Source organism: Lepisma saccharinum, chromosome 6, assembly GCF_977018435.1.
Source record: "Lepisma saccharinum chromosome 6, izLepSacc3.1, whole genome shotgun sequence".
In the NCBI taxonomy this organism is placed as follows: Eukaryota; Metazoa; Arthropoda; class Insecta; order Zygentoma; family Lepismatidae; genus Lepisma; species Lepisma saccharinum.
The window spans coordinates 6,560,082-6,584,190 of record NC_139234.1 but is presented as its reverse complement, the minus strand read 5'-3'; the positions used below and the strand labels follow the sequence as shown (position 1 = coordinate 6,584,190).

The window sequence follows — 24,109 nt, the reverse complement described above, 5'->3', positions numbered from 1 at the left end:
TTTTGTAGGAATATGCATTGGAACTTTCAATGAGCTTAGAGATTTGTGTACATAATTATATTTTATAACATTGGTTATTTTCTAAAAATAATCATGTGAACAGCAAGGAATTAATGCCACTTTCAACATGACGAGTTCTATGCGTGCGGGAAGGTCTCCGTGTTTAGTGATACATCGAATCGGTGAGACTGTTTGTTTACGGAAGGTCTCAGGGTTGGTGATTTACACATTAAGTTCTTAGGGTAGGGTAGCTAGCTAGTTCTCTTAGCATAAATAATAAATTTTGAGTGTTGTTTATGTTAATAGAACCAAACCTAACAGACCTAATTTATCAACGTATGCATTCCTCGTCTGACGTAAGAAAGCAAGGTTGCTCTAGTGCTGTGCGATAAGGGACACCCGCCGCTAGACAGACATGCGTTTGAATGGCACAACGTCCAAATGAAGGCACTGTAATAGACAAGTTGTCCATCATCACGCTCATTCAATCTTGTTTACTACAATGTTAGTTTCGAGAATTGAAATAAAAACATCAATATCCAGAGTACTATCTTTCCTCTAACACAAAAGTAAATTTATTCCTTAAAGAAACATGTATGTAATGAAACAAAATAACCTACATGTTCTTACTGTAATCTCAGCCGCCAACTTCTTGTGTGTTTAAGGAATGAAAATAACCTGTTTATGGAGGAGTAATTTCTGCTTGGATACTTTGGTTCTTATTCTTGAACTTTTTATGCCCTTGTATACATTCGCGTAACATTTAAACAATGTATAATACAAAATTACCTATTTGGGAATTTTCATATGTAAGACCAGGGACCACTGATTCTGATAACATCACAACAGTTGAAGATCTTAATATGATCTCCTGCATGCGGTTCACTGATGGATGGATGTTTGCAATAATTGTTCTTGTCCAGTGGGATCCATGAGTATTACCGTGCTAATTGTCCATCACCATGTTCGTGCACTTTATTTGACCCAATAAGAGCTTCAAGAATAAAGAAGAAAACTCAAAACAACTTTTGCACCTGCATACATAAAAATCCATCGCTTAGAAACATATAGGATGTAAGAGAAAAATTAATGAAAATTGTCATGAACAATTTGCCGAGCAATACTAGTGGATTCCACTGTACGAGATTAAAAGTAGAGAAAAAATCCAGAAGAAAATATTTTGTTGTACAGTGGGATCCATGAGTATTACCGTGCAAATTGTCCATCACCATGCTTGTGCACTTTATTTGACCCAACAAGAGCTTCAAGAATGAGAAGAAAACTCAAAACAAGCTTATGACAACTTCCGCACCAGCATACAAAAAATTCCATCGCTTAAAAACACACAGGATGCGAGAGAAAAATTAATGAAAATAGTCATGGACAATTTGCACGATAATACTCACGGATCCCACTGTACTCGTATTTTGCACTCCAGTTACTCTGGTGTAAATAAATGCTAAAGAAAGTAAACGTTTTTCGAAAGAATTTCTTTGAGTTTGAAGAACTCATCCCTATCCTGCAGGGGTTCCGTGTTCGTATTCCGGTCTGGGCATGGATATTTGTGAGTGTCCATTCATAAATTTCATCATATCTTCTCTCATCCCCATCTTCGCAAATTAGCCAAAAGAGGCACAAAAGCGAAGTAAAATAAAGCAAATCGATAATCCCTACCCTGAGAAAGTTTCAGTGTAGACAGATTGGAGTCATCATTCTCCGGACATCAGGAGTATTCGATGAGTAACTGTATACTCGACAAGGGTCGTAACAACTTTACATTGCCAACATGGTAATGGACAGTTCACATACCTGTGCCACAGACTGTACATCCATAAGATAAACACGAATATACCACTGTCAACATACTTAACTTACACAAATCACCTAAAATAGCGAAATACAGCCTTAAATATACTTTTTTAAAATCGATTATTCCATATTTATGAATGAATCAACAACTAATTTATTCCTTTTCAACAACACAGACATACGAATTTGAAACTTCAGGACCTGGTAGTTGTGTTGTACCGTTTCGCTTTCTGCCTGCAAAGATTGAAAGAATTAATTGCAGAATACAACACTCGTTTCCAATCGAATTAGCATTAAGTCGTACGTTCCAGAATACATTTCTGATAAGAGTAAACACGTGATATTCACATTGTTACACCACGAGAAAGAATGAGAAAAACTTAAATGTAAAATATCCACTCCATATCGTACGTTGTTTTCCCGCGAGAATATAAAGAATGACTGACTATAAATGTTGTTCACCTTGCTGTATCCAGTGTAAATCAATAATATATTAATATTTCTGTCACACGGCATACCCGACACCAAAATTATGTGATCTCTTTGTATATTTACCTAGGTACAGAATGTTCATTTTTCTTGACGTGTTATTCATACAGATATTGATTATGTACTCATTATACACAATTCCCTTCTGATTACTTTTATTTGCTTGAATTTTGATTACATATGGAACACGACAAGCATTAAACTAGAGTCTTATTCTTTACACGATCAATACTGTATAAGAATAGGTTAACATCTCCCCAAGTGTGTAGAATATGTAGGCAATATGTATTTTGACAAAGACAACATTGATTCCTTTTATTTACACATTTGAAAAGTTCATTATGGATTTTCCACCCTCATGAACAGAAATGATAGGTTTAGTACAAGAAATGTGGTAAGAGATAAACAAATATGCTTATCATCAATGTGAAGAACAAAATATGTAGTAAACGTTTGCGTCTTGACCTGTAGTTTATTATTAGCACAAAATATAAAATAGGGCTTCCTCATATGAAACAATGCTTTCTGTTTCGTTTTCAAGTTCGGTTTTAAGTTGTCACAAAATTTTCTTTTCTTAGGGCTAATCGTGGGCTTCACGTATTTTTTAAAAAATATTAGCTTTATCTGAATAGTAAAAATATCAGTGAACATTTTTTATTCAAGTTAGTTGATTGGCACACTTTAAAAGCTTTGGAATCGTGAAGTTTTTTGCACACTAATTTTGTATTGCCTTTCATGGCTGTGAAGGACGATGCGTTTGACTTCAAAATTACCAGATCGATAATCACAATTTCAGTATTTGAAACGGTAATCTTCTCGATGTCAAACAGAAATTATTGTATCACGGTTGAAACCAAAATTTCGGTCCAACTGCGCGACAAGAGAGACATGTTTGAAAATTGCATTCAAGTACGCTGAGAATTGAAGACCTTCCAGGTCACCTCCCAAACAAATTACAAATTACCCGTCATGCAATGCGAAGAGATGACACAAAATCAGTACTCTGCAACCAAGGTGGAATTTGTAGCAATGAGTATGTCTGCGATATTCAACGATTAGATGAAGTCATGTAAGGTAGGCCTGCTTCTGAACATTCATAAGCATATACACTATGTGGAAGAAAGTCATTGGACACCCCGATTTCAACTCTGAAACGAACTCCTCATGGAAAAGAGAGTACAGATGGGTGTATATACGGCAGCAGGAGGCTTCTCAGATCAATCGCTGTTAAAATGACGAACAGGAAAGAGCTCAGCATGTTTGAAAGAGGGATCATAGTAGGCTGCTCCATAGGAGGCATGAGTATACGTAGCATAGCTGATGCCAGATAGGTCCCTAAATCAACTGTAGCCTTTGTCATCAAGAAGTGGAAGGAAAAGGGACACTGCAGCAATGCACCACGAAGTGGAAGACCCACGAAATTGGACGACCGGGACAGGAGAGTGCTGAAGATGGAGAGTCGTAAAAACAGAACCCGTCCAATGCATTTGATTGCAGAAGAGTTTCAAAGTGCGACCAATTTGACTGTTTCGACCAAGACACTTCACAAAGAGGCCCATGCGCCCAGTTATCATGGTCGAGCCGCAGCCCACAAACCCCTGATAACAAAAAACAATAAATGGTAGAGACTACGCTGGTGTAAAGAGCAGAGAAACTGGATGGTGTTGCAATGGCGGAAGGTCCTATGGAGCGATGAATCACGCTTCACACTGTTTCCAACATATGGGAGAGTGTGGGTATGGCGATTACCCGGAGAACGTCTGTTACCTGAGTGTGTAGTGTCCACAGTGAAATATGGTGGTGGGGGCATCATGTTCTGGGGTTGTTTCAGCTGGCATGGCGTGAGTCCACTGGTACCGGTGTATGGCCACATGGCGTCTGCATCCTACCGAGATATTCTCGACAACTCCATGCTCCCCAAGTTGTAGCGTTTCCATGGAAACGAAGAATATGCGTTCCAGGATGATAATTCGACTTGTCATGTTTCAAGGGCTACCACGGAGTGGTATGCAGAAAATAATGTCACCTGACTGGATGGGCCTGCTCAGAGCCCTGACCTCAACCCTATTGAACATCTATAGGACGAACTGGAGCGCAAATTGAGGTCGCGATCGCCTCGCCCTTCTACACTTCCAGGGTTGGTGACTGTACTGCAGGAGGATTGGCGGAATATCCCACTCGGTGTACTACACGACCTTGTGGCCAGTGAAACACAATGTGTAGCTGCTGTTATCACTGCCAAAGGCGGACCAACGTCCTATTGATTGCAAGAAAACTGATGGTATCCGCTGACATGTGGTGTCCAATGACTTTCTTCCACATAGTGTATATTACGAGTAATTAGAATTATTCTGGGAAAGCATTACTTGAAAAATAAAAATAATAAAACATTCCTGCTCAGCTGTTTTGTGCAAACATTCGCCAGCCTACCTTGTGTATTTATTTTTCTAGTTTCTTTCATGACTAACACACACGCACACACAGCACATACAGTGAGTGTGTGTGTGAGAGACAGAGAGGTTGAATGACCTGGTGAAAGTACTCGCAACCGACTTTCAGTTAATCAAAATATTTCATCTGTGGTTTGAGGAACATGTTAAGATTTTAGCTGTTAGGAAGGCCTCGGGCAATTTTCTGCATTTTTTTCCAATTTTCACGTTTTCATTAATAAGTCAAGGGATCCCGGGTTTGATAACCGGTAAAGGCACATAGTGGTTCGGATCCCACTTTAAGCTGTAGGTCCAGTCCCGATTATCCTTACTGTGCATAAAGTGGACATAAAATACCAATTCAATCTAATCCAATCCATTAATAAGGATTACTGAAAAACTTGCAATGTTACCACGAAGGCTAAGAGAAATACTAAACATTTTATACTGATCATGGTGTAATTTATGCAGGTAAATTGATCCGAAATATTCAACGAAAACTATAATGTCACGTAGAAGACTCGCTGAAGAATTGTAGTATAATTTTAACAGTTTTCAGCGACTGATTATCAAAATTGCGTAAACGTAAGTGCTTTTCCTGGAAAGACTGAATTTAAAAATACCGACTCCAGAATTGTCGGTTTGTGAAAATTTGTGATTGCCTCAAATGGAAATTCCAAAACAGAGAAAGTATCTAATGAGTCCATCTTAGGGTGACCATAATATTTTAGCCAGTTTGTCCCTTCCCCTCCCTCTCTTGAAAAATTGATTAGGCGTAATTATAGAATTATTGTTATTATTAACGTATTATTTTTATTTATTATTAAAGTATGGATCACATTTTTTTTATTTGAAATTTTGGATCCGTCAGCACTTGAGCCTATTTTGCATCCGTTAGACTATACAGGGTCCTGCCCCTTACCATAACTAAAATATATATATATCTTACATATAAAAATATTATTATTTCGGTTAAAAGCTGAGGCTGTAAAGGAACACTCAGCATACGTAAGGACAAAACACAGTACAACACACATACAGCCCGACGATTATACTGGCCGTAGGTCCAGACGCCAGAGCCTCGTTAGTCTGCAAAATGCAGGCCAGGGTGTGCACAAGACAATGCAACCCACCACGCGAGGTAACTTAAGCAGTAAATTGCTATTTGCTCAAAGCTTCTCGATGACAATCAAACATTTTGATTGTTATGAAGTGATTGAAACGTAGTCCATCCACAATGTTTCCTTGATATTTTACACTTGGTTTTCAAGCTAACGCCTAGTTATAGAACTTCTATAAAACGGGACAAATAGCGTTTTCTAATAATATCGACGGGACGACCGGGAAACGAGACTCTCCCGGTCAAAACGGGCCGTATGGTCACCCTAGTCCACCTGGATAAATTACATCCCAAAAATTGATGACTGCAAAAAGAAAACCAACAATAGAAATTGACTGCAAAAAGAAAACCAACAATAGAAATTTCTGAGAGAAAAGGTACAAGCGTCAAATGAGCGATTGCACGAATGCATGCAAGAAAACAAAGACGAGTTACACAAAGCAGTTACACTGGGACTTCCATTAGGCATGAAAATGAACAGAAAAGATCCACGGATTTCTTGTTCGATTGTGTCGTTAGTCCATTTACAAGTCACGATACTTGAGTGACGCGATTCATTGGAACAAACCCCGCAGGAAGAGAAGCCCTTGTACCAATATGGAGAGCTAAGACGGGTCTGACAATTTACAATTGATAAAGTCTTCAGTTCTAGTGCATCTGCGAACCTTAAGTTTGACTTCATCGATCAACATCAGTTGAAAGGTAATATAACTTGTGAGTGTAAATCTAACAGTCCAGTGTCTTTTTAACCCAGAACAATGGGAATAAGAGGAAAATGGGTGAATCCAATGTCAGTCAAATCCTTCTTGCCTGTTTCAACATGTTTTATACTCTCTAATAAGAAAACATGCTAGTTGAAACAAAAGAAAAACACTGAATCAGAACTTCCTGTACTACTATACATTTTCACTTATTAATAAGGATTTTTTCTCTTTTTTTTTTTCAAAGTTTTGTTACGGTAAGTTAGGTCTAAACTCCGCTATCTTGAAATGCGTTCACCTAGTTTGCTTGAATTACAATACAAGGCTGGTTACACAAGATATCCAGCTGCCACAACAATTTCATTCCCTAAGCTTTACATTTACGAACATACAAGTATATCGTGTTCGTCATAAAATTTGCGACACACCTCTCCCCACGTAAACCACACACTACATTTCAAAGGTTTTATTGCGAATATTTGCGCAAATGTGTGTGTGTGTGTGTTTGTATGTACCCATATTACACACGCATGCATGCATTATGTATGACAGCATTTTGAAGACCATATATGTTCGTGTTCAACTGAAGATCGATGTGTATGATCCTGGGTCAGCGGCGGCGCCAGGATTAATTATCTAGGGTTGCGGAAGAAAATAAGGGAGTGCAGCACACCTTCGCACTCCCCTGGCGCCGCCCCTGTCCTGGGCTTACATTCCACCATGATGGTCTCCATAAATGGTTTGAGACAGATCAAGACAGATGATTGGAGGATCCAGGGTTCAAATCCCTCTAGGGCATGGATGTTCTTTGTGTGTGTCCCTTCATCAATTTCATCACATCATCACTCATCCTCATCTTTGCGATTAGCCAAAACTGGTGGAAAAGGGAGGTAAAATAAACCAAATCAACCAACCAACCAACCAACCAGATGATTGGATATCGAGATGGGACTGAAAGTATACTTAATTTCATCTCGTCGCCGCCTCATATTTGCAAATTGTCACTATCATTTGCGATCACTTGAAATAATATATCCTTGTACAGTCACAGGCAGTTCTGAGTTATAACAAATCCACTGACTTTCAATACAATAGTTACAGCCTAGAAGTATCCGTGACTAGACAATCAGTAGCTAAGGTAATAGGAGGCAAATTGTCCATTACTATTCTCGTTCTCTTTTATTGTACACCATATAATGTTTTAAGAAAGGGAATTGCTACTAGTGGAGCAGATGCCCTATGCTTATTGTCGTTTTGCGGAAAACAGAGTAAATGAACATGGTGATGGACAATTCGTCGACTATACACTATACCATAGCACAATACAGCATATTAGACTTCTTAAGGGCATGTGGAAGGTTTCATTAAATTCTTGTTTTTACAGCTGAAGATGGAATAGTGTGACAAGATGAAGACGATCTACAGGTTACTAATTGGGTTGCTTATGACTGTCTGTCAAGTAGCCCTTGCAGAAAGAAATCAGGATTTGCTTCTTTCATCACTTGATTATTCTTCGAACAATGTATTAAAAGCAGTTGCTACAATCTTGGACGAATACTTCAAAGCAAGTGTGTTCATTCCTATGTTCGTGGAATCGAATTCGAAGCAAAATATGAAAGAGTTTTTTGGAACTTATTTCAGATTCCCGACTATAATATACAATGAAGGGTTTCAAGTTGACGTAAATCCAGATTTGCCAGATCCTAACGGTATGCTGCTTTTTCTGGAACACCCTGAGTGCATTAAGATAGCTTTGAAGTTGTCGGAGAGATTAACGTTTTGGAATCCACGAGTGAAGTTCGTTGTGGTAATTAGTAATGAAACGAATCTTCAAGATCTTCAATACCTTTTTACCCAACTGTTCGGAAAACAAGTTCTAAATGTTGTTGTCTTGATAAACTTCAGGTCAGCAGGTACTTTTATATCGCCTGCATACACATATTTCCCCTTTACAGATCACGGTTGCGGAGACGCTGTGCAGGAGGTCCATCTTGACGTGTGGAATGGGCGTGTATTTCAGAGCAACACTCGCCTCTTCCAAGAGAAGACACGTGACATGCATGGATGTCCCATCAGAGCTTCGACCTTCACGTTTCCCCCACACGTATTCGTCCACGCCGAAGATGACATTTCTGGGATCGAAGGCGTGATCCTGAGTTCTGCTGCGAACGCCATGAACTTCACCATTAAGGCAGCCGCTCCTGCTGATCAACAATTATGGGGACGAATGTTGGACAACGGAACATTCATAGGAATGTTGGGCGACCTGATGCACGATCGTGGAGACGTTGCGTTTGCAAACTGCTTCGGGATTCCACAGTACTCCTCGTATCTAGACATCACCACTTTCATGACTGTGCAACATATGATCTTCTCGGTCCCAAAAGCAACAATGCTTCCTCAATGGATGAGTATATTTCTCCCCTTTAACCTTTCAATATGGCTTCTCATTGTTGCTGGCTGTGTTGCAACACATATATTTCTAATATTCTTGAAGTTGCTGGGACTACCATATGGAGAACAGCTTCTCAAAAGTAACTCATATTCCTGGATGTACAATCTATCATCCCTCCTCGGTGTATCGGTAACTAGCCATCCCAACTCAACAATCCTGAGATCCTTCTACATGATATTTCTCTACTATGCTTTGATCATATGCGCAGCTTACGGTGGGGCTCTAGTTAGCTTTTTGACAGTGCCTCAATACTATCCAGAGATCAACACATTTGAAGAACTCTTGCACTCAAAACTACCCTTTGGAGGTCCGCCAAACATACGAGACTTCTTTGTTAACTCAGAAGATCATGTAGACAAGTTACTTTATGACAAGTGGCACGTCACGTTAGACATTCCTACGTCACTCAATCAAGTTTCTGTACAAAGGAGCTTTGCGTTTTCTTTGGACAAGATAGCTATGGAATATTTCCTGAATGTTGAATTCAGAAACATCGGGAAGGATGTTCACATTAGCGATGAGATAATATTGACATTTTATGGGATAATGTATCTCCCCAAAGGTTCATACATAAAACGTGGACTCGATATAGTTTTTACGAGACTTGTCGAATCGGGATTGGTGTTCATGTGGGTCAAGAATGCTACAGAAATTGTTGCATCTGGTGAAGAGACGGAAACTTCAGAGATTATATTGAGCCTGTCCCACTTGGTAGGAGCATTCGCTCTAGTTGCCTTTGGCATCATAGTATCTTCAATTGTTTTCCTGTTCGAGGTGCTCAACACCAGATTAATAAAATAACCAACCGACAGTGTTGTCCGCCGGTCTTCATATTATTTGCTCTCAGCAATAAGCACACGGAAACGCAGGTCTTAAAATATCTCGATGTAATGATTTGTTCCAGCATTTAAAATCACTTACTCAGCTTTATTCTAAGAGTATTTTCTGTAACTTTTGGAAACCTCGCTTTATTTTTCAGCAATATTATCACTAAAGTTTGACAAAAATCTCCAGCTCACAGAAATGTGCACGTTAGGTTCTAGAGAAACCGAACTATTCTCTAGTAACAAGACCAAACACATTGTGTTCTGGGGCCTCCTCGATGGTGTACTGGTAAGGTTGTCGCATTGTAATCAAGGGGCCCCGGGTTTGATACCCAGTGGAGACACATAGTGGTTTCGGTATTCACTTTAAACTGTAGGTCCAGTCCCGATTAACCTTTGTGTGCATTCAGTGGACTTAAAAACAAATTCAAACAAACATGGTGTTTCGTCATGTGTTAAGGGTATTTAACCATCAAAAGAATGAAACAAATATAGCATTTACTAAACGTATTGTACAATATTGTATCACGGCATGTCAATAAGGATAATAATTTTTGACGTTTCCTTTTTGCATATGTTATATGAAATTACAACTATGTCAGAATAACAGTGCACAGTACAGTAGCAGTTCGTTGTTGGAAATGTAATATTTTAACAAATCACCAAGTAAGAAAGAATTATTCTGTAAACATATGATTGAATATAAATATAATGCACGATTCTGCACAATCTATAAGTTCATTCTCGGAATAATAATTCCATGTGTTAATTGAAAAAGAGCTTCCCTCGTTACTGTACATTCATGGTGGATCGAGGCGCTCAAGAGACGTTCCGTTTAGTACATGCAAAATCGACATGGGATTGTATTTTGCACGGCCAATATACGCTCTCCTGCAGGCTCTTGTTACACCTTATTAAATAAATCTTGGTTCTCTTTACATTTTGAATATCGGGGACAAAATGCATCTTTCGAAAGTGGAAAAATAGAAAGGCTATGATTAAAAGGCTGCAAGGAACTAGATTTTAATGATAACATAGGTGATGCTTAATATAGTTTAAGTATAAAATATACTCTAGGTATGGACTACTTTCAACCACGCCAGCATCAGTCCACTTCCAATTGGCGAAACGAGCCTTCTATTCCAAAGAGGTCGCTGTGTGTCAGTGGTTTCCCAGGTCTTCGAAGTTCATTGGATTTCTGAGCCGCTTGCTCCAGGATCCATTTTCTATGTCTGTTGATTTCTTCTCGCCACTTTCCTGCGGGAAACAATGAATACTTGTGTTAAATGGGCAAATAACATAGGTAGTACAGCGTGTTTCAAAATGATTTGAACGATAAGAAATCGTTCCATGAGCGTTAAAACACTATCAACGATTAAAATTGTATTAAAATACTTTCGACCACATCCTCGAGTTTTGTTTGGCATGGTCGTAGTAGTTCGAAGTTCTTCCGCCAGGTGGCAGAATGGCAAGTTGCAAGATGGCTGCCTGCGGTGCAGAGAAAGCAATTTGCGTCCTACAATTTCATGTTAGTCAGGCTGTTGTGAGTGTTCAACGTGAGTTTCGTACCAAATTTCGTAAAGAACCACCATCAAAGAACTCCATTCGCAATTAGTATCAACAATTCAAGACAACAGGATGCATTTGCAAGGAAAAATCGTAAGGTAGGCCTTCCACATCTGAGGCAGATGTCGAGAGAGTTGGAGCTTGTTTTCAACGCACCTCTCAAAAGTCTACAGCGAGAGCTAGACAATTTTCACCACTAAAACTTGGACAGTTATAGTACTTATGTGTAAAATTTTAAGTAAATTGCACAATTAATTAAAAAAATTATAAGGAGTTGAAATCGTTCAAATCATTTTGAAACACGCGGTATTAACACTCGTTCCCCGAAACATTACAGAAAGATGCTCAGAAATTAACTCTTCTCCTCAGAAAATGTCCCATAAATCAGTTAATACGCGTTCAAATGGAAGAATAAATTAATTCATTATTAACAATATTGATTTCTATTACTGTTATATATGCAACACATAAAACATTCAAACATTCATATCATCGGAAGAATGCAAAAATGAAGATAAAATATGAGACGAACATTCATACATTGTGTTAAAGGTACTGTTATCTATCAGATCCAAGGCCGCCGGCAGGAGTTTTTCTCAGGGGGGCAGCAGCGGTCAGTGGAGGAATCTGGGGTGACGTTATCCCCCCTGTTAAGAAAACTCTTATAAAGCATCCCCCACTAGCATAATTTGCATAGACATCACCCCACCCCCTGCATTTTTTCCATGTTGATCCATGCAAGCATCCCCTAACTTTCACAAACTAGTTTTCCAAATGTTTCAGGTTAGGAGGGGGGAGTTGATCAGATCCAAGGAAAAAGATAATTAAATGAGATTGGATTTAGCTTTGATAATATAGTATATTTGTATTTTCTTACTTTAAGTCGTTTTTTTCTGCAATCGTGACGATGAGGATGAATAATGATAGATTAAATAGATGAAGCTAAACACCCATACACAGGCTTGGATTCGAATCTGAAATTTGCAGTGGTGACATTGTGAGTTGATCGCTTGCGTGCTCAGCCACCAGGACATCTGTGTGTTTGTGTTTGTATGTGTGTGTGCGCGCGCCTACAATTCAAGGACTATACCTAGCCATTGGCGTCCACAGATCATCTTATTATGAGGGAAGAAGCCTTGATGAACGTTCAGTCGGGGGGAAAACTCATTCCATCTCCCTGTTTTATTAAATTGATTGGTACGATAAAGGGGCGTGTCTGTATGTGTCATACCCCTAATATGGCAATGGAACCCATATTTACTTTCCAAGTAAAGGAAAGCCGAATCTAAACAAAATTGACTGTTCTTGAACTAAAACTTACACTACACACACACACTAGAAAATTAAAGGCACACATACATATTTACAAATATTGGATAGCGTAGGCATTGTTCATCCAACATTAGAATGAACTCCGGCAGTAGTGGTTAACTGTAGAGTTTCGATCGCATTGGGTATTCAAAATGTCTCTTGACCCCCAAATCGACCTACGCTTACACTCCTTTCCCTCCAGATGGAAAATTCTGAATAACACCCTGCTGTTTTCGATATTCAAAGTGAGTCAATGGTGAACAAATTTCCTATCCCAGACATTCCACACTCTTCATGTAGTTAAATACACCCTTAATATAGGATAGACTCACCGACTAGCACGTGTACTGACTCGCCTTTCCCGCCAAACTCAGACGGTAGCATGTCCACGGGTACAGAATTCTTCACAGCTCTGAAATCGTCGTGATGGATGTGAATCTGAAACAAAAGGAGACAACCAATACATTAAACTGACAGCACTGTTGAATTAATTAAGGGTTTCCAAGAATAATTCAACGTGAAATGAAGCTTATTTGGGAGATATCAATCTGATATAATTATATTATAGTGTGTTCAGCCTAAAAAATATTGATGTAGTTAGTTGATTTAGTAAATTCAATTACTTAGTTAGCCGTGAATATTGATTTATTTAGTTCGATATTATTTTAGGCTGAACATCATCTACTATTTATCTTCAGAAACCAGCCTACTTCATGTTACGTCATCTTCCGTGTTCGTTGAATATCTTCGACCGATCCGCCTCTAGAAATTGCACCTTGAGTAAGCCCAATATATCGAACGTGTTTATCATCAACGAAAAGTTGCTTATGATTCTAATAACCTTGGTTGTACCATAGAGATAGTAAGAGGGGATATGGTAACATTTATTAAGCGGCCTTACGGGAACTCAACCATTAGATTTAAATGTGGTTGCTCAGTGACAGTTACACTCACCCTATTTCTAATCTTTTCAGTTATAAACTGCTTGATCATTCCGAAGATCTTCTCTGCAATTGGTGGAGCATTCACGATGTGCACTTCTTTCATCCTAAATGGATACGCCTCCTGTAAAAGAAAAATATAATCTGTCCATCGTTGTATAATTTTCTTGCACGTCACATTCAGCAAGTAGGTTAAAATCTCCTGATGCATGCATGTACTGTGTTAAATACAGGCCTCTGCGTATTTATTGGGACTGAAGGATGTGTCTTTTATTAAGAATATGATTGTTATTGTTTTCATAATGATAACAGTTGATGGTTTAATCGAATTTATGAATGTGAATTCACGAATTATGTATTCTTACATCCATAAAATGAAAGTAATAAAGTACAAGTACAACAATAGTAAGAATAATTAGATCATGCCAATAATTACAATAATACCAACAACGTAACAAAATAAAAAATTGACTAACCAACACGAGAAATTTCTAAATGTGCTTCAACTACTGAACCGGAATTTTCGTTTCATTGGGAGTTATGAAGTCTTCTTGTGCACTTATCGGTTAAATATTATAAATTATTCATCTTGATTAAAGACAAAACTTTTTACACTGTCTCCATTACGATGCATCTAGCAATTGTCTCACAATTCGTTATTAATAAATAAGAAATGCAAGCTTATGAATAATGTTTAATTGTTGATTAAGAGAGCTTGTCATCACAATGTTGAAAGCACTTTAACTGTTTATGTAATTCCATTTAATAAAAACAAGCATATTAATTCAAAACAATATACCTGTATAGCATAAAAAACTTTCTTCTTTTCTGCCAAACTTGACCTCAAGAAATGCTTCCATGTAAAACCTGCCGCGTTTATCACAAGTACCTGGCCGGTGGTTAGGTTGTCCCTCAGGTACAAGATGTCGTTGCACAACAAAATGGATTTTGCGATGGATCCCAGATCGTACTTATCTTCGTCGTAATCAGTGAGACCAAGGAACAGCACTCTGTAACCTTCTGGGGTCAGTTTTGGAAGCGGTACGAAATATCTGCAACGAGGAAAGGAAAACCGAAAGCAACATTGTGAAATCTATTTTCTTTATTTTGAAGTGACAGAAGTCCATAATACAATAACTTACATATCCAGATTCCATTATCCAACACAGAGCAGCGGTTCTCAAACTGTGGTACGCGTAACCCCAGAGTTATGGCAAGAATAAATATTCCATGGGTTATGGTACATGAACGACTTGAAGGGGTTACGCCATCAGCTCGGAAGATAAGTGTCTGGATCTAGAATACCACACGAGAACATTTTTGCTGCAGGTCTAGAGAGCAGATTTCATAGCTTTAACACTCAACAGGAAAATTAGGCCGATTTTGTCACTGACACTCTTTCTTTGTTTTGTATGTTTTGAAACAAAATACTCGTTAAATTTTTAGCCGAATCTCTGCTTGGAAGTTTCATGTGCACAACCAGACAAAGAAACTGTGCCAGGCTATGCCGGCACATCCTTCTCACTAGAAACCCTGAGGATTTACAATAAAAACTCCAAAATTGTGCTTGACAGTTTGTTCACAAACTTATTTTTGTTCTTTACTTTCTTCAACAACTCTGGAAGAAATATATGAAAACCAAAGTTTGTTATGTACTTCTCAGCATGCATGTGTTTAACATTTTTATTCTTGTAATTGTAACTAATCATGAAGATTGTAAACGCAGGAAGACCCAATAAAATGAACGTAGGATTCTAATGCTTATTTGTTTACCATCTTTCCACATACAGCCCGAATGCCATTTTGCTCTTTTCCAGATACACGGCTCCAACATACCAATCAGGCAGCCAAAAAAATTCCCCAAAACCCACCATTCGGAGAAAACCTATGGTGGAGGTACAATAGACGTTTGGTTACGACTAAAGGCTACAATGAGGAAAAAGTTTCAGGACCACTGATATAGCAAAAATATAATTTTATTCTCCATAATTTTGTTATAGTAATTAGGATATATTTTTTCATTATTTTTTTTCGCATTCAGTCTGTTTTTGAAGTTATTTGTGGGCACACATGCACACATTATAAGCACATATATACAGGGGTGGACAAAACTTAAAATAATTCAGGCGACAGCCCCTTTTCACAGGAGCCAGCATTACACACACAAATTATATATATATATATATATATATATATATATATATATATATATATATTAATACGAGCTATGAAAGCCATGAATCCAACAAAGATAAAGCTGCTACAGTTTCAGAATATGATTTAGAACTACTTACTTACTTACTTTATTAATTAAAACAAGATTGGATTAAAAACTATTAATTCTTCCTAAAGAATGCTCTACTGATAACAGCACGAATAATAATGGAATACATGGCTGACTCTTATCATTTAGCTAGCAAGAGTGCAGATATTTATAATGGAATGTTTATTAATCTGATTTAATGGTACATGATACAGAAAACGCACAAACATTTAAGAAAAAACATATTGAACGGCATTTAAAAAAAGTAATGAAAATTTCCATAAGCAAACTCAAAAAATAATTTAGAATTGAATTTGAAAATTCAGGCGGCAGGTGAAAATTTTTAAACGCCATGGAGACAGAGCCCTGTATATTTACTCGCGATCTCACTACCGAAGTACGGAATCGAATCCCAACTTGCGCAAGGATGTCTCTGGTGAGTGTACTTACATCATCAATTATCTCTAATCTTCATCTTTTCTTATCTTCGCGATTGACCTCAACAAACAGAAAGATACATAAAATGAGAAAAACTGCAAATACAAATACTCCATAACCAGGGCTCGACAAATCTCGGTCGCCATGGCGACTAAAAATTTCAGCCTGGCGACTGGGATCTCTTGCTGTAATATGTACGAAATTTTGATGATTCTAAGTTCAAATTGCAGTACAGCGTAAGTTAGCAAATGTTTTTGTTTTTTTATCAATGCTCTGAACATTCCATAGAGTCAGTAACAATTTCTTACCCTTTGTACCCCAACAACCCATTTCCTGCTTTCCCAAATAATTTAGCAATGTTTTGAATACCGTGATGCTCAGCATCTTATACAGGGTGTTTCAAAAGTCGCACAACACAAACTTTGGAAATGTATATCATGAAAACCGTAAGAGATATGTACACCTGGTTTTCTGCATTATAAAGCCTCCCTCGCCCATTGACATATTTTTCATTGCTTAAAATTATCAGTTCACTCCGTACAGAAAATTATATAAATTAATAACTGACGGAAAGAAGCATTGAAATTTTTCCAGAAATGAACTTCTGAGTAAGAAAAATATGTAAGAAATTATCGAAGGGTCATAATTAGACATTTGATGACTGATGCCATGTCAGTCTGTCATTTGCGACCAATATTGGTCATGTGCAACGTTTGATGAATTTTTGAATGACGATTTTATGGGTTGGGTAAAAAGTGCCATTTTAGAGACATATCTCCGTATATGGCAACACTAGCAGGTCGAAATATTGCCAACAGTCGCATGCAACATTTGTCTAGGTATTGGCTATATATTTATGTGAAAAATCGTAAATCAAGATTTTGTGCCGAAATTGGGCTCTTGAAAGAATCCTAGGCTGCCCCTGGTTACATTGAATGCGTGTGCATTGCTGAAGACTATTTTACTACTCATTCTTACACTCATGTGCAAGAGGTTTTCCAAATAAAAATGCCCTGCTTCTGCTGTACCTCGCAAAGCAACAACCAGTCAAACACCAACAAATGATCCCACAAATTGTTTAAGAGTTGGTATTTATTGTTGAAAATCAGTTCTCAGATGTTTTCAGCAAATTAACAATGTTTTTTTTAAAAAATAATGTAATTGCCTTTATTTAGATAAATGCTAACATAAATTTATGAACCCAGTGATAGCCTACAGGATTAGTTTAGTGCAGAAAACCCGGTGTAAATATCTCTTACGATTTTCATGATATATATTTTCAAAGTTTGGATTGCGCGACTTTTGAAACATACTGTACTATGCAAAATTTTGGCGCTTGATTTTCAGAGCTGGGCCTAGCTTTGAAGAAAAATTTTCGAGCACTGTCCATAACCATTAACCATGAAATTATAACACAAATGCGTGAAGACTAATTCAGAAAAAAATAAAATCAACAAACAATGAACAAAAGTAACACAGACTTTCTTAAACTATTGTACCGTAAAGAGAAACTTGTACAATACCCAACATCCATAATGTTCTCCATCTGATTCCCGTAAGAGTCTCTGTCGTTGAAGTATTCTGGCAGGGCTGTGCGAACGGTGAACAAGGTGTCGAGTTTCTTTTTCGTCTTGTCCAAGCTGTACTTGCAGTCCCTGAGGTAACACTTCAAGACATCTTCATCTGTAACATGCAAGGTTTATTTTACAAACTACAGGATTGAAACGAACACCAAAGCATAATAAATACGCCTTTAGCTAAAGTGGTTTTGTGGATCTGAAAAAAAATCTCAGAAACAAGGGTCTGGTGACTGGTGATTGAGGTGAAAATTCCTAGCTGGTCCAGTTTTGGGGATAGGTGAAGGGATGCTTATGCTAACTATCCGGCTGGAAGGATGCTTTATGAAACTTTTCTTAACTGTAGAGATAGTTTCATGAAGTAAAAAATATTAAAATTAAGAATTGTATTTAAAACCTTTCTACTTGTACCATATTTAAATTCCATCACGATCGAATCACAAGTTTTTTATTCATAGAATTTCAAAAGAGAGCGGTCGATTGGGAAACGCCAAAAAGCCTGCACTTTTTCATAGGCATACTCGAAATCAAATTTGGTTACCACAGCTTAACGCAGAACTGAATAAGCATAATTCTTATGTAACCCGTTTTCATGTAGGTCTACTGGTTAATTTTTAATTGGAGTCCAAACGCAGTGTCCATAAGATTTAGCATAAAACGTATTTAGTACATGCTTACATACATCCTTCAAATATGAAGGGGTGGGTGGTTGGTGTTTTGTAGCTTCCGCTACCTCTCACACGAAGGGAGTGTTCGCTACTTGCCGTATAGTAAATGGGATTGTGTTACATAGCAACCTATCAATGTTCATCACTTATAGTGCCTATTCTGTATTTGGGGTATTTTTTGCCTGTCTATTTTGATAGTTTTTAGTACTTATCAATTTCATTTTTATAAGCTTTTATCCTCCAGTACTTTGCCAAAAGGGATGTGATCACAGATAATGTAAATAATATAGGACCCTGGAAGTATTATATTGGAGACGTAACAAATTATTACGAAATAATATTATAAGTGTTGGTCAGTAATTAAGTTCTGAAAATTCTTTAAATGTATAATGATGAAACATTTCGTTTTCTTAATCGCGGGGATTTTATTTCAAAAATAAAATATAATAACAGGCAAATTATTGGGCGGGTTCGAGCCCCACAGGCCTTAAGTTGGTGTCACTGATTTCGTGTGGAATATAATTAGTACGGTGGAATGCACAAGTATTACGAATCAAATTACCCATCACAATGTTCATGTACTTTCTGTTATCCAAGGAGAGCTTCAAGAGTTGAAACGGCAAAGAGGTTGCTAACAGCCTCTGCACCACCATACTTAAAAATCTATTCCTTAGAAACACGTAAGAACCAAGAGAAAATTAATTAAATTAATCATGGACAATTTGCCGAGTAATACTTGTGCATCAGCTGCCGGATCCACCTCTATAGATTCTACATTCAGTATGCAAAGTTTGTGGATTCGCCGCTGTGAGGCGTTGCTGCTGCCTTGCGCGATGTCTGTTAGCATGTCGAGAGACGTCTTGTGCTTGTTTGATGCAGTCAAGGTATATGCGTGTATATTGTTTTCATTATTTTGTTGTTACACTGCTATTTAAGTGTACTCTTGTTGAAAGTGTTATATAACTAGTGCCATGTGACAGATTGTCGGTAAAATAAAGGCAGTGAGTTTAGAGGCTAGAAGACGGAAATGAAATGGAATCTCGCTGCGAAAGTGACATTCTAATGAGAACAGGGTGTTCATTTTAATCACTCTTTTTTGATAATAATACAAGATCTAAGAATCCTGGGAACTGGATCCTTTGGCAGAAATGTCGGAATATTGTGTGATTGTAAGGTAGGCGCAAGGGGTAAGTACAGTGTCTCAAAATTTGTTCTTTGCCTTTCTGCAGGGAAGATTCTTATTTGGTGCGCGAAAATGTTACTCGTCGGGAGTTGTTGGCCTCCGTGCTCTGCGTTCGCTTCACCTAGCGACCAGGCGGGCCTGCAGCGCGTGAATTGGTGGGGACGAACTTACGAGTAAAATGACGCCGCCGAAAACCGAACCACTTGAAGATCCACCACAGGGACATTCCAGGACCTACGTGGACCGGATACGGTGAGTACCTTCATGATTTCTTCTTACTGCATGCCTTTGTTGTTTTGCTTTCTTTGCTTCGTTGTTATAGTTCGCGAAAAACTACGAATAACGCTTATCGAGTATGTCTTTACGATGTACCGGGCAACGGTTTTCATTGCGTTTCCGACCGAGTAGAAGAACAAGGATAGCCAACCACTGGAACAGGAAAATGCAAAAGCAGGTGAGTGTATATTACATATTTTGACTGTTTCTTTCTTGCATGCATTTATTACCTTATCAATGTTTGAAGTTGTATTTTCTTACAGGATAATAGTGGTGAAGCACTGGCAACTGCGGCAGTCATGACGTACAGTCATGGACATAAGTATTCATACAAAGGCATTGTCTGAATGAAACATGTTATTATACAAAGAAGACCGTAAAGGCAAGTCAAGTCTATAGCACATATGCTCCATTGGAATGGCAAGAATAGAAACGCAAAGCAATTGTGTGCATACAATTGAAATTGTCATGAGAAATGTGGGTAATTTTTAGATGAACTGCTTTCTGGATGGTCATAAGTATTCATACGCCAGGTTATAACCCCCCCCCCCCCAAAAGTTCGTGAAACAACCGTTTCCATCATTCAGTGCCAGATATTTGTTTACTGCAGTTGCACCTGTGTAAGGAAGTGGTTGGTTTGGTGTTGGCGTGCTGCAGGAAGTCAAATGGACTGCAAAGGGAAGGAAACCACTATCGAAGAGAGGAGAATTATGATATCATTATACCACAATAACAAATCATATTCTGATATCGCAGACATAGTTGGGAGAAGTCGTGCGACTGTGCAAAGTGTCATGAAACGATATAATGACACAAAAGTGCTGATAAATAGGGAAAGGGTTTGGCGTCCTCAGAAACTTACTTCGAGAGAGAAACAAGGACTGTTAAGAATGATCAAGAAAAACCCAAAATTAACATCGTCAGCAGTGTCGGCACATGTTCACGAACACCTGGGAAAACAAGTGTCCTCAAGAAGTTTAGAAGGCTTTTCAACCGATCAGGGTACAGAGCTAGGGCACCTAGAAGGAAGCCATACATCAGTAAGAAGAACAAGAAGGGCAGATTAACATTTGTAAAGGAGTATGTGAGTAAAAGTTTGGACTTCTGGGATAAAGTGTTGTTTACGGACGAGAATAAATTTAATATTATCCATAGTGATGGTAGAATTTTGGTGTGGAGAAAGCCCAATACTGAGCTTGAGCCTCGAAATCTCTTGGCTACAGTTAAACATGGAGGTGGTGGCGTTATGGTCTGGGGCTGTATGTTAGCCTCAGGTGTTGGAGAACTCGTTTTATTGAGGGAACTATGGATAGATTTGTATTTTTGTCTATTCTGAAGAATAATTTGCAGCAGAGTATCAATCATTTGGGTCTTGGGAATGATTTTTACTTCCAGCAGGACAACGACCCTAAACATACAGCTGAGATTGTCCGCCTTTGGTTGTTATATAATACTACCCACACACTCAAAACTCCACCTCAGTCCCCAGACCTTAACCCTATTGAACATCTTTGGAGCCATTTGGAAACCAGATTCCGAAAACATGACATAACAAGCAAGAATAGACTGAAAGAGGTCATTTTGCATGAGTGGCACAATATTACATCTGAAATAACAACGCCTCTTGTTCATTCTATGCAAAAGAGACTGACAGCTGTTCTCCATAACAGAGGAATGCATACTAAATTCTGACGACATGGTATTAGTTCATTTCTTGTCTTCAAAGTGAACTTTTATGTTGGTGTATGAATACTTTTGTCCAGCCAAAGAAGCGGGTATTGAGAATGTATTGTATTTTATTTTTCTACAAGCAGCATCTGATATTTATTGTTGTTGTCATTATATCGTTTGGTGCATTCATGGTCAAGCATTAACAGTTTTGACTTTCTTATTGTTTTCCTAGCTGCTGCAATTCGTCCTTTCTTCCTTTCAGTTCCACTGTATGATTACTTTTGTCCATCACTGTATGCTAATATCTATGTAGGCTGTTGCTTAGGTTCTGCAACATCCCTGAAGAATATATTGGTTTTCAGGATGCGTTCAGTATGGAGAGAAAACGGAAAACTAAGACGAGCTGCAAGAGGTATTGTAGATACTTGTCTATATTATTCTTTACGTAAGCTAAATTACTTTTTCTTGTACTTTCTTCTTACTGATATCTTTTTTAATCTGCTATGTGGTAGGTTTACTACTTAGGTTTAATTTAAGGGTAAAAATTTACTATCGTTCGGACACCTATAACTTCTTAGTTTCGTCAATTTTTGACATTCGTACTTACCTATCTGCTTCGCAGAACATTCCTGAAGGTGAATTGACGTTTTTTTTTCATCAAAGTAATTGCAATTTTTCACATTACGAGTACTTCTTTCTCGTAGTCTTTTCACTTGCCTGAGACACAATATGGCGCGTACACCTTCCCATATAATCGCGCGTCGTGCTTGTGTTTTGTCGATTTTCATTCGTTATGCAGTGTTTCAACCTTCGGAACCCAAGAAATACCCGTGAACAAAGCTCATCTGATCCAATTTTTTTTTCAACGTTTTCGCATTGTTTTACGAAGAAAATTGTAATGTTTTGTGGCGCTATCCGTGAATGGATTTTGGGGCTATCCGTCCCAGAATCGGTGGGAAATTTAAACTAAAAAAAATATTTTCATTTGCAATTTCCCACCGATTCCGGGCTCCGTCCGTGGGGTAATTGACCTACCGCCCCCAGCCGCTAAAGCGGCCCCGCTTCCGCTCCGCTCCGGCTCCCCGGCTTTCTCTATCTCCCTGTTAAAGGCATGTTAGAAATTGGCCGGAGTCACCTGCCCCCAAATGAGCCCCAAACTTTTAAATTTGAAGAAATCCGTTTCCAGGATATGGAAAACTTACCTGAATTTCACCACGCATCCACGACACGTCATATTAGGCATATACCCACAGCCCATTCCTTCTAATGAGTAGCTTACATTCACTGCCACATTTTCGATATTCCTTTCCTTTCTTCACGATCCCGTGTTCACGACACGTCATGTTTCTAACTTTCGTCGCAAACACATACAGTTCGAAACACTGGATACCTAATGAATATGAACAAAACACAATCACGACGCGTGATGATGTACGAAGGTGTACGTGCCAAAGGATATTGTCCGTCGGAGAATTAATTTTCAACAATGAACATGAATTTCCCCTATCATACATTCCCACATCACACAAAACACCTTCCCGATGTTAGACAATACTACAGGAACTTATTACGGTAAGTAGTTTCTTCTGTAGAAATGAAGAAATCTGTCCGAACAATAGTAAACTAGTACCGATATGGATTTATTGTTTGTTTTACATGCCTCGTTTCTGTCTTATGTATTTAAGATTGCTAGATCGAGAGGTTGGGTTGTCATTCACTTTTATTTCAATTCAAAATATATTACTTTATATTGCTCTGTGGAGGAACGGGATGGGAGAGAGATGGAGCTTTGTTTACTCTAACGTTAATTGATTATGTCGATAGTTCTAGAAGCCCAGATTGTGGACGTGTCTGATTGGACTAATGGAAAGCTTGTTACAGAGTTAAGAGATTGGGAGTGCCACCATATTAATCAGATTGATGGCTGTATATTGTCTGTCCAGCATCGATGGTGATTTTAATTTTTGATACTATGTCTTCTTTTCTCTTTGTAGATGACACCCATATTTATATAACAAAGATCAGCTTGTTTAGATATTTACCACGGAAGTAATGTTCAAGTTGTGAGGGCGACAAAACTGTACAAATGGCTTCTTCAACCATGAATAATCCGTTAAGGAAGACGGGCGATAAAGGATGGATTAGGTCTGTATTTTTATATTCCTTTTTATGTGTTAATGTCTTTAACGAATTTGTAGCCATTTCAAGCTGAAATCACGTGCAGCATTTCACTGCTTCTATTCACTGTCAGAACCTAATTTTATATACAAGAATAATTAATCTTAAAATTTCACTGCCACAACAATTATCGATATCATGACGAAAATAATGACCTTGTCACAAAATTGCCTTTTATCCTGGGCACACTCCTGTTCCTAACGAACTGCT

General features: G+C 38.2%; 2 protein-coding genes across 2 annotated transcripts in view; one reads left to right on the top strand and one right to left on the bottom strand.

The window, feature by feature from the left end:
* The first annotated feature begins 7,956 nt into the window (after nucleotides 1-7,956).
* Nucleotides 7,957-9,804, top strand: LOC145988968 (ionotropic receptor 21a-like). Its single transcript, XM_083124271.1, has one exon. It carries the CDS (start codon nucleotides 7,957-7,959, stop codon nucleotides 9,802-9,804), a length of 1,848 nt encoding a protein of 615 aa, XP_082980397.1.
* Nucleotides 9,805-10,620: 816 nt separating this feature from the next.
* Nucleotides 10,621-24,109, bottom strand: part of LOC145988967 (retinol-binding protein pinta-like) — a 50,785-nt gene continuing 37,296 nt past the window's right edge. Inside the window, exons 3-7 of the mRNA XM_083124270.1 lie at nucleotides 17,870-18,029; nucleotides 14,445-14,697; nucleotides 13,659-13,769; nucleotides 13,037-13,142; nucleotides 10,621-11,084 (exon numbers count right to left, since the gene is read on the bottom strand). Coding sequence (XP_082980396.1) covers nucleotides 10,933-11,084; nucleotides 13,037-13,142; nucleotides 13,659-13,769; nucleotides 14,445-14,697; nucleotides 17,870-18,029 — 782 coding nt within the window. The 3' untranslated portion in view covers nucleotides 10,621-10,932. The remainder of the gene's footprint in view (nucleotides 11,085-13,036; nucleotides 13,143-13,658; nucleotides 13,770-14,444; nucleotides 14,698-17,869; nucleotides 18,030-24,109) is intronic.

Excerpts from the sequence above, each read along its gene's own strand:
- LOC145988968 (XM_083124271.1), top strand. The coding sequence starts at position 7,957 with ATGAAGACGATCTACAGGTTACTAATTGGGTTGCTTATGACTGTCTGT.